The 11,898-nt window shown below is 48.4% G+C and overlaps 1 protein-coding gene across 2 annotated transcripts in view; it reads right to left on the minus strand.

Annotated features, from left to right (window-relative positions):
* Positions 1–10,154, minus strand: part of PHLDB2 (pleckstrin homology like domain family B member 2) — a 70,461-nt gene extending 60,307 nt beyond the window's left edge. For both annotated transcript variants that reach the window (XM_082337636.1, XM_082337635.1), the window contains exons 1-2: positions 10,084–10,154; positions 1,314–1,420 (exon numbers count right to left, since the gene is read on the minus strand). In XM_082337636.1, coding sequence (XP_082193762.1) covers positions 1,314–1,368 — 55 coding nt within the window. In that variant the 5' untranslated portion in view covers positions 1,369–1,420; positions 10,084–10,154. The remainder of the gene's footprint in view (positions 1–1,313; positions 1,421–10,083) is intronic.
* Between the last annotated feature and the right edge of the window lie 1,744 nt (positions 10,155–11,898).

The raw sequence follows: 11,898 nt of genomic DNA on the forward strand, positions 1-11,898 counted from the left end.
GATCAACAGCAATGATGAAGTTCAAATGAACAGAAGGAGGAACGTGATCCATGCTCAACAGAACTTGTAGGGACAAGACAAAATCATCTGGAAAAGACCAAGCATTCATCATATTAGTGGTGTTATAAGGAAGAACAACAAGATGTAAAAGTTATTTAAGAGCACAAATATAAAACACAATGTATATGCCTTGTATACTTAGCCTTCCATTGTGGAACAGAACCTAATTTCCATCCTCGTCTCTCTATCTCCTTCCCTCTTCCAAATCTCTCTTAAAATTGAAAACTAATCTCATATCAAAATTGTACTGTGTAAATCATCACTTGAACACAGCTGAGGTTCAAATGTTTTTGCATAAATTCCACTGGCTCCTATATAAATAGCTTAGCAGACACATTAATGGGACATTAATGATTGTTTATTACTCCCTTGCAACACCAGTAGGGCGCATTTAATCCTACAAAGACTGGATGCTTTTGCCAAAAAACAAGTTAGCTCATGGAAACTTTCAGGCCTGTTCACCACAGCAATGAAGGGTTCATTGTACTTGAAATCCAAACAAGTACAGTAAGAAAAGGTCATGATACCTTCATGTAGCCACTCGGATTCAACTTTTCTCTACTATACCTTACTCCAGTTCTTCTGCGTTTTTGGTTCCAGCACCACAGTGCCCGCAAACATACGGTTAAATCCCAACTGGATGACAGCACATGTTTAGCTGAACCATAGCTGCTTCCCACAAACCAGATCTTGTTTGTTTTGTTTATTTTTAGGGTAATGTTTGGGATGAGACTTTATGAACATGACAGGATGCGTTACACATCCTGGCTGATGCTGCCCTCGCATGCAACTGTAGGGACCGAGGCCGGGAGCTCCAGCTCGTGGCATGCCCCGAACCCACCCTGCATCCAGGTCAGCACCCGCTTTCGCTTGGTAACCTTCAGCGCACAGCACAAGGCTCCTCTGTTTAGCAAAGTATTTGCTGCCTGGAGCTATACAGAAGGAAATTCTTCCATTTTTTTTTTATTTTCTTTTTTTCCTCCTCTTTCCTTTTCTTCCTTTCCCGAGTTGTTTAGCTGGGGGTCACTGATATCTATTCCAGCCAGGCATTAAACTGATGGGGGAGGGTTGGCTGTCTGCAGCGTATCCATCTGTGGCCTTATTTTGGCTGGTAAATGGAGTTAGACATGGAATAAGAACAGAGCGCTGATCTTATCCATGTGTCAGGAGAATTAGAGGACCAAAATCAATAACAAATTCTGAAAGATCTCAGTACACGTACAAAAAAACCTTCATTTATATTAATTGATTACCTGATCCAACATTCTGAAAGGAGGAGAGGTTACTTCTGTTTGGCATCATATTCATCTTCTACAGGATGATTAAAACGCTAATTTGAGTGAACCAGATAAATTTTGACCTGCAAATAAAGTAACAAAAAAAAAAAATTGTGTTAAGAATTGTATTCCAAGAACATTTTTCAAGTGTATAATATACACCAAAATTGGCTTTTCTTATGGTAAAATTCCTAGAGACAACTCAAAAAGAAATATGTTAAAATATATTTGCAAAGGGTACTCTGTGTTTAATGTGGAGACTGTGAAAAAAACTGTCTGCTGTTGTTTCGTCAGTTTAAAAGTGCACATAATTTGATTTGATAATCAGCTATTATCTATGATCATAGACTCCTGAGTTTTGTCTGCGATCCTGTGGCTTCCTTAAGAAATCATTAACAAGGTTGGAATTTTCTGCTGAAGATTTTATTTTTGAAAGCCCATAGCCCAATCTCAGCCCACACAACACCAGCATCCTGCAATCACGAAGAAACCTAAGCAAAAACAGGTATGCGATCCAAAACACAGAAAATGTTTTGGCATGCAATGATTTCTGAGGTTCCAAAGAAGCCAGACCAGGAATGCAAAGAGATTCTTTAAAGTTTATTAAAAAAAAAAAAATACAAAAAGATTGATACAGCTACAAGAGACACTTGGCTTAAAAGAATGCCAAAATTAAATCCCAGCCACTAAAGACTAAAATTAAATCTAAATTCAAATAGAAGATCTCTAGTGAGTTGCTCTATTAAAAGATTTGTTTATTTTTTTATACACATATCTTTTTTTAAAAGGTCAACAAAAAAGCTTTAAAAAAAATGGCATCAAGTGACAAAATTAATGGTGAACATCTGTAGGTCCTCTGGGCTTTAACTCTGGACAAGCAAATAGAAACGCGGCAGAAAAACAAGTGAAGAATGGAGACAGATGTCTGGGGCTGTCTAGAGACAAGCCACCTATTTAATTAACCGCAATTGTCATAGCCACAATGTTTTCAGGTCTCCATTGCACAGACGTTTCGTGCCATGCTTTTTCACGTTATTCTCCCGGGAGGACAGCCCTGGGAGAAGGGAGCTGGCTGCTAATCCCTGCAGAGCGAGGCTCCGTCGCCGCGACCTCTGGCTTCTCCCTCACCTGCTCCCCCCACGGTGCTCCCCCCACGGAGGCCAGGCCCTGTCCCTCCCCTCTGCTCCCCCAGGAATCCCCCCGCGCTGGTCTCGCTCCGCAGTGCTTTTTCTTTCTCTGCAGAGGTCATTTCTCACTCCCGAGGAAAGACTTTCCACCCCATCGGGCACCTCTCCCCGCCTCACAGCGAGAAGTGGGCTTCACCCTGATGGCCTCCTCCAAGAGCACGCCGTCTACCATTCCCCCAAAATGGCGCTGCTCTCCTTTGAGCCAGGGTGAGGAAGGAGACCCTCAGAGCACCCAGCCTCCCGGGGGAACTCACCCACCACATCTGCCCTCTCCAGCACCGCAGGACCGAAGTTCCCCAGAGCAGATAGTGGGAAACAGCGGGGACAGCAGATAGCTTTTCAACCCAAGTTTCATGCTCAACAGGTTATTTTGTTGACGTGAAGCGTTTACCATCCTTTTCACCCCACTGAGTCTTCCACCCCACGGAAAGACTCCTTCCCTAATTCCTTCCAGCCGGCTGACCCCGGCGGGAGCGACAGCGGTTCTCCCCGCGTCGAACCGACTCTCTGCCTTTTGCCTGCCTACAAAACGTGAAGGACTAGGACAGAAATCCTGTTAAAACCGCTGCTACGTTGCCATCTTGGCATATCGCTCGTGTAACCTCTATTAAAAATACTGCACTTCAAGCCCAGACCGCCCCAGAAAAGAATCAAAAATTTAACTTTTCAGGACATGTTCAACTCAACACAGAAAACTAGTGACTCTCAACATTTCACGCTGTTTTGTAACAAAAGTATAATTACATTATCAAACAGAAAACTAAAATATGGACAACTTGGAATTAAAAGACAGAAGAAAGGGTTGCTTTAAAAGAAAGGAAAAGGTATAATTGGATTCCCATTGCTGCTTTATGGTTAAAATCATTGCTAAGATCACCAAAAAAAACATCCTTTCTATCTCATAAGATGATGGCTACCACTTAATCAATGTGACAAATGTTAAGGAGGGAACAGCTGAGAGGGAAGGGTTTCTATGTAATTGAAAATTCAATCTTCAATTCAGTTTGGTGAATACCTGGGTTTGCTAGTAGCTGAAAGGAAAAATGTCTTTTGTAAGGTTAAATATTTATATGGTTTCAGTTCAAGTTTGAGAACTCATTACACATCTCTCTTCTTAGAGGATGTGAGATTAGAGAAGTCGTCAACTAGCAATAATTGGATTGGGGGCGGGGGGGGAAGAACTTTCTAAAACTCTCCACTGTGAGCATAAACAAGAAACAATTAATAAATTAATGAGCTAAGCAAATGAACAGCTCACAATTCAGTTTATCTGCTCTCATGAAATCATATTCTTTCAGATGAGGGTTATGCAGGGCCTCATCCAACAACCAGCAAGGCTGACTCTCGTTACAGAGCACATGCCGCACTCTTGCCTTGGCTGGAACAAAGCAAAATGATTTCATCTGGGATTTATAAAGTCATCTGAAGTGAATGTATACAGCATTACCAATCATGTTTCATCTCTACAGTGCCCAGGCCAAATTAAGTTTTGTTTCACTAACGACCAGAAGAAACAGTGATTCACGACTCAAACAGGCAGCGAGTCAAACAAAGGATTCCAATTTTAAGAGATTATAACACAGGGTGGCTTTACAGTAAAAACGCCTTTCCCTTGGCGTAGGAGCCTAGAGCTGCAGCTCAACCAAGCCGCAGGTACCGCTCTACCCAGTCCATAGATTTCAGGCACCGTTTTCTCAGCACGGTTTCTCACCCCTCCCTTTACTTCTGCCTGGGCTGATACCCACCTCCCTTTAGCAGAGTCTGCTGTGGCACCCGCTTTGCTCTTACGTTACCAAGCCAGTGGGCTGCAATGCCTCAGGCGTTGCTCAAGTGCTCCTCTGACTGAAAATAGTCAATTTTAAACAAAGCTCTCAAATTTGGCCATCTCCCCTTTAAGGCTTTTCTGCTCTTCATTGTTTCTTCATTTTCTCGCAAAACATTACCAGTGCTTCCCGGCAGCTCCTGTCCCCTCTCCCGTCTCTGACGCTTCTCTTCAGAAACTTCTACAGCAGTGTACAGCCACCCATGGAAAACAGATGAAACCCCGAGTGATGGAGAGTGAGGATAAAAACCCACCATCGCCACAGTCCGCCCAACATCACTAGAGTTTTATTTGTTCCGAAACAAGGTTTTCAAATTATTAGGGTCTGTTTCAACTGTTCCAGTAAAACACACACTGTTTTGGAAGCAAGAAAGCCTCTTAAATTTTTACACCCTGAACAAAGTTTGGTGAATGAGTGCTGATGGCTTCGGTGCCTGGAGATTTAACTTTCCCACGGTATAGCGCACCTACGTGCATAAACGGACTGCTCCATTACCAAGTTGATTTACCTTTTTCCTGCGCAATCTGAGGACAATGCACTTGCTCCTGATTAAATCAAGCCTGTTTTTTTTTTTTTTTTCCCCTGACTTACTTTGCTTATTTACAAACAAAAGTCTTGATAGGGTCCAACTGATGGGAAAGTAAAACTCACCCGGATCTATAGCTTACCTCCAAAAACGCTTAAGTGTAAATCCATCTTTCCCCAATCCCTTAAAGCCTACTGTCAAACTGAAACAATATATTCACAGAAAGGCACCTGCATAATTTGGTGGAGATTCTGTACCCATAAACTAGTGAATGGACACATCCTTAAGAGAGAGCAGAGCCATTTCTGCCAAAAAACAGGCAACTCAGCAAGGCTGTTATCTAAAGGTCGCCTTAAATGTCCTTCCTCATTTCCTCTCCCCTACAACACAATATACTAGACCCTAAGCTACAGCTAATTTCCTGCCAGCATAGCCCTGAAGTCTGCTCCGTCCCTGGCTTTTCACGATATAGGTCCCGCAATACGTTGGTCCCCGCGCTGCAAGTGAGCACAAGGTCTGGTTACAGGCGGAGGGTGTTTTAGTTCCCAAAGCTCACAGCTTGGCACCTTCACCAACACTAAATAAATTAAAAATCAAATATCTGTGAATCAGATTTGACTAAGTCACTCCCTCGTAATCCTGCAGGTTTCCGATGTGGAAAAGGGAGCGGCAGAGGAAGTCGCTCTTACGGCTTATCTCTTCCTCTGAGAAATTGTCAGGTCGGATATTGGAGAAGGAGCACAAAAAGGGCAATGCAACAACAACAGAAAACACCCTAAATAACTTTATTTTCCTCATAAACCACATCTATTTTACTGGAATAGCTACCCCAACTACTCCAAAAATTGCACCCAAATACGACGTTTTTAATTGTTCTGTCCCACTGTATAAGCCCGATTCTCTCCTACTTGATAAGGATTGATGTTGTAGGCATTGTCAAATCAATTGCTCTTTCCAGTAGACGGAAACCACGTAATCATTTTAATCAGGTCATGACAACTGACAATTTTAAATGCACATCAAAAGTGAAAACATTCATTATCATGTAAATACTATAGTTTGATGACTACGAATTGAGATTTAAACCATTGACATAAGAGACACCAACTGTTGAGTGTGACCAAATAAAAATAAAAAGTGAAAATGTTGAAGATTTATAACTTTTGTGCCATAATAACTACTTGTACCTGAAACTGAAAGTGTTAAAGTACACGTTTCAATGAATCTAATCTCATTCCTGTGTGTTTGGTAGGACAAGAGATTAGACCACCTACTCAAACTGCATTATTTTAGTAGACATCACTGCCTCCTCCTTATTTTGCAGTCACACAAACCACTGTTTCATCTGGACTAGTTCACCGAGATAAGTTGAGGTGAGAAGGAGAGTTAATATTCTTTTCTGCCCAAACAAAAGCCACCAACAGGTAGAAATGTATTAGAAGAGATTTCTGTTAAAACAATGAACTCCTTTCTTCACACACAAAAACAGGGCTGGCAGAGGACAAGCCAACCGCAAGTCATACTCCTCTTTCCTATACTGGTACCCTTCTGGTAGACCAGCTTAAAAGTCAGTTATCCAATGACTGATTCATTTCATGCCAGTAACGACGAGCTCCCTGGTATTATTCTGATGCTATTTCATTAACTCCTTTCCTACTGAGAATTTGAGCGTGCTTAGAAGATTTGCAAATCGAGACCTAAAAAATTCACAGACATGGCAAATAGAAAGCTCTGCTGCTGGCTAGTGGATTGTGATTGCTTGTATCTCACTGTGCAGGCTAACAAAACCCAAATAAACTACATAGCTGGTATAGTAATAGATGTACATAAATGCTCTAGACCAATGTAATTCTCACTGCTGAAGCCCAGGAAATACAGATTTTCTTCATCTTCTTTCAGGAAGGGGGTTGAGTGAATAACAATTATGAATCCAAATTCATACTCTACAGGAATAGAAATTGTCACCGTACAAGAGCAGAAAGACTCTAAAGAAAAGTTTCTCCTTTCCCATCCTACCTGACACGACAAACTTGCCTCTAGGATGCCCCTAACAAATTCAATGAGAACCTGCCATACACAGCAGGTAGGTAAGTCCCAGAAAATCTAAGCAGCTGGGAAAACTAACCAGAACAGCTTCAAACATCATCTACTCCCTTTTTCTTTTTTTTTTTTTTTTTTTGCCTTCTTGGATGTCCCTACCATTTTTCCCTGTCCGTTGCATTTTCCCACTCTCTCAGGCAACCTTTGCCCACGATCTGCTTTCCTCTGTGCTGATTTCTTTCACTGCCACTTTGTGCCTGTCACTTCCTTTCGTTAATCAGTGCCCTCCAGTGCCCACTTATTCTGACAGTTTCTGTCTCTCTCGTTTCATTTGTCCCTTTCTCCTCAATTTGTCTCCTCCCCGAGATGCTTGCCCCATATTTCCAAACGTCCCCTCTAGCTCTTTAATGCTTCTTCATTTTCCAGCACTCTCAGGGCAGCGAGCATGCCCCCAGACGAAATGCTTCTCATCACACTTGCTTGGCAAACCACATCGTGACAGCAACAGCTCAAGCGGCATCCGCCGTGACTGTTCTGCTACCAAGCCATGGGCCTGTCTGCACAAATACGGGGCAGCATTTACCAGCGAGTCCCAGGACTGCGTTCCCTCGAGGGAGGAATAAAGGTATATACCTGTAGTTACACCATTTAATATAATTATGGAAGTTAAATAAAATGGTTCACTTAAAAACTGATCCCACCTGAATGAGATTTGAGGAAGAAAAAACAAGCCTGGTCACATTTATGGAGTTCATTCCTATATTGCAGTCCTTGGAGGATCTTCTACAGGGGAAAACTCCCCTTGGATTTCTGTAGCATCTTGGATGCGCCCCGCCAGTCTAAGACAAAACCTAAATGAACAGCATCTGTTCTGAACACCCGAAACAGAGCATCATCTTATAGCTGTTTAGTTAATCCAATGGGAAGCACTGTTTGCTATACTGGCAGTTACTACACATCAGAATTAACTGTTTCTTTTAACAAATGAAAATGGAGAGAATACACTCCACGGGCAGAGAACACAGCATTAATTCCTTCATAAAAAAGCACAAGCACTTCCCCCCACGCACTTCAATTATTTCAGCTTTTCTCTGGACCTTCAAGTGGAAAAGACAGACAAGATCTTCCCATCCAAACCCCTTTATTCCTTCTGACCCAACTCCAGCCTCAAGGTAGACCTGCAATCTTTACCTCACCCATCCTCTGCTTCCTGTCTAAAAACAAAATACTCCAAATTGTTCATGATGGACTTTGTTCCTTCCCAACAATGGTCAACTGGTGTCTTTGCATACTTTCGAGAAGCTGGTTGCTAATTGTAGCTGATAAGCATAGACAGTAACTGATATGGAAAAAAAGGAAAAAATGACTACTCTTCCTGTCCTGGTTGCTGCCAAAGATTTCCACTCCCTCAGTAAAAACACAGACACACAGAATAGTCAATTTAGCATTTGTCAAAATGGAAGGGAAATAAATTTCTGGTGTGGAAAGGAAATAAAATGAACAAAAATGCTACTATTGGCTCTAGAAATGACATGGTGTTACTATTTGACTGCCCTAAGAGCATCTCCGTTACCCTCTTGGTTCAGCCTAGCCCTCCCCTTGACAGCAACAGTAGGCACTCTTCCACCTTCTGATTACTTCATCTCCTTTCTCTCCTACATTGCTTCCTTCTGCTGTGGGGAAGCAAGCCCATCCTCCTCCTCTGCGATCCCGTTTGGCACTACCATGCCTTACCCCCTCCCATCTCTCTTCCTTTCCCATGTTAATACCTTATCCTTGGGGACCTTATCTATGAGAACATAAAGGAAAAATTGAGAAGTTCACCAAATGTAAGAACGTGCAAACCCGCCTCTCTCGTCTCCCTCTTCCCCCAAAAGAGAGGGCCTGTGCGGCACAAAGACGAAATATTCACCGCGTTCTGACTGGCAACATGTCCACCCAGCTGCCCTGCAGACGCAGACACGGAGGATTCGGGCACGTGCGGAGTCGAGGCGCGCAGACAAGATGACATGCTGACAAGATGAGCATTTGGGGGAAAAGGAACTGGTGACAAAAGCCATGTGTTTAAGATCACACAAGCACTCAGTGGCAGCAGCAGAAAGCCCATCTCTTGAGCCTTTATGTAAGCACAGCCAGTCTATTTACACTTCTGCACATGGGGAAATTCCTCAGGCAGCTTCGGGGCAGGAGGAGAAGGAGCGGGGACTGTTCGTTTCCAGCCCGTTCCTCCTTTTGCTGGTGGGCAGCAGGCAGGCTTGCCAAAAAAGCTCTCATCTCCACGCTGAATTCACCACCGAGCCTGCGGCTCCGGGTGTCACGGCAGCAGCAGCCCCCGGCCCCGGCTGCTGACAGGGCTGCACGGGGGGGCCCTAGGAGCTCCCAGTCTGCCGGGGCAGACCGAGCCCAAACCCCCTGATGGCCACAAGCCGATCAGGCATGATGCCGGGTTCCCGGTGCTAAACCCCAGCGATGCCGAGACGGCATCCATCGCCCGGCCCTGGCAGAAACCCACCTCCGCTGGGCACGGCAGCCTCCGCACAGCCGCAGGAGCCTTCAAAAGCCACCAGCCTAACAAAGAAGCGCGGACAAAGAGCCCCGTCCTGCGTCCTTCCCTCCACCAGGTAGGCTGCCAACGACGGGAAGCCCAGCCCGGCCCCGCCCGGCCCGGCCCGGCCCCGCCGTTCCTCCCGTGCCTCCTCGGCCCGGGGACGGGCGCCCCCGCCGCCCCCCGCCGCCGGCCGGGGCAGAGGCTTTGTTCGCCGGCGGGGACGCGGCAGCGGCCGCCAGCACCGGGGGGAAACACCCGGACAAAGAGGGAGAGGCGACCGGCGCCGACAGGGACACGGGGAGAGCCCCGTCCCTCTCAGCTGCAAGGGCTCCGCCGAGCCGTGCGGCGAGGGGGGGACCCCGCCACCCCCACCCCTCGGAAACGGGAGGGGGTGGAAGGGCTTGGCACAAACTCCCCTAAAAGTAGCCACAAACCGGGGACAGCTGCGAGCGGCTGAGCCGGCGTCAGCCCGGGCTCTGCGCGCCCGGGAGGGTCCCTCTCCCCATCCCCATCCCCATCCCCGCGGGCAGCCCCTCCGGGCTCCGCCGCCGAGAGCGGAGCCGCCGCCCGGGAGCGCTACACCCAGCCCGCGGGACGGCGCCTCCCCCGGCCCCGCACTCACCGCCGCCTCCTGCCGCCGCTGCCCCCCGCGCATCCCGCTGCCCGCCGGGCCGCTGCCGCTGCCAGCCCCAGCCCCAGCCCCGCCGCCGCCGCCGCCGCCTGCCCCCGCCGCCGGGAGCCGCCCCCCGCTCGGCAGCCAGCGCCGCCCCCCGGCGGGGCTGGGGCGTGGGGCACCCCCGCGGGCGGAATGGTTCGCTCCCCTCAGGCCGGGGTCGCGGGAGCGGGGCGGCCGAAGGGGAGCCGGAATGGGGGGGCGGAGGGCGGACGGGCGACACGCGGAGATACCCACAGCGCGGGGGGGTCGGCCGGCGAGGCGCTGCCGGGGCCGCCCCGGGGGACGGGCGGCGGAGGGGCTGCCGCGGGCCCTTGACGATCCATAAATATGAATCGCCAGGCAATTTCCTGCCCGAGAGATTAGCTAAGCAAACAGGGCGGCTCTGGGAGGGCGCGGGCCCGGTTTCCCTCGCCTGAGGCTGGGGGTGCGTTTACCTGCGCCCGCCCTCCTCCTCCTCATCCCCGGGGGAGCCATGTTGGCGAGGGGGCGGCCCTCCGCCCTCCCAGCTCCGGGGGGAGCCGGCTCCCCTCCGTGCCCCTGCCGCTCACCCCGGCCCGGGGTCACACCCCGCTGCCGCCTGCCAGAAGCCTGCCTGCAGTTTAGTCTTACCTGAAAAAAACCACACGTGCACGTATGCGTGTATACACGGCTATATGTGTATACATATATACACGTGTATACACACACAGGGCCCCCAAAAGACCCCCATCCAGGCCCCACGCATCAGGGAAGGGTGCACGCAGGTGGCAGCCGCCACCGCCATCATTTCGCTGTCCCAAAGCGGGGAGCGGGCCGGTGAGCACGGCCGGGCCTCGCCGGCGGGGCTTTCAAACCACAGCGAGCGCACGGACCAGCGCCGGCCGCAGCGCGCCTCGCCCGGCCTCTGCTTGGCGAGCGGCGGGGGGCACCGACCCAGACCCCCGTCAGAGGTCCTGGCCGAGGAGGCTGCTTGGTGAGAGAGGCAGCGAGGCTAACCGCTGGGTTCCAGCTGTTACCGAGTAAAACAGAAAGGGCAAAGAGCCTCCGGGAAGGTGTCGTTCCACCCCCGGGATCGGTGGGTGCTGGGAGCCCGGGGCGTGTAACGAACCTTCGCTTTCCGAGCCCACGTATAGCATCAGCTTGGTAAGGAGAAGTCCAGCGATGAGAGATGCGAGCCAGCCTGGAGGACTGTGCTCAGGGCGGCGAGCCAGGGTATCCTGCACAGCGATCTGGTTTCGTGCTGCGTGGCCTCGTTGCTCGACCTTTCCCCGTTTGTTTCCCAAAGAGGAAATCCGGGGATCGCGGCAGGTACCTGCTGCGCTGGGCTCCCGCGGGATGAATCGAAGCTGGCACGGCACTCGGCACATGTAAACCACTGCCGCGATCGCTGGCTGTTCCCATCCGCCGTGGGGAAACGGGGTTCGCTGTGATCCGGTTCCTGCCTTGCGTATTCCAGGGGATATTTTACTTGGCTAAAACTGTTACTTTGCCACAATATAAACTAAACTTTGTAATAACTCATTAAAATCTGGAATCTATATAGTAACACCCACAGTACCAGAGAATATTAAAAAAAAAGAAATGGCTTTGGCTGTCCTGGTGTCCTAGTTTATGTATAAAAAGATAAGCTTTTGAGACTAGTTACTCTAATAGGCCAGAACCAAGATGAGCTCTTCTTATGTGATGCCTCCACAAACGTCCGAGTGTTTCATTTACTACTAGTGTTGAACCTGTCTCTTCTGTTTTGTTCACTGACCAAGCAAGAAGGTGTACACACAGTTA

Source organism: Platalea leucorodia (assembly GCF_965183815.1).
Source record: "Platalea leucorodia genome assembly, chromosome: 2".
Taxonomy (NCBI): Eukaryota; Metazoa; Chordata; class Aves; order Pelecaniformes; family Threskiornithidae; genus Platalea; species Platalea leucorodia.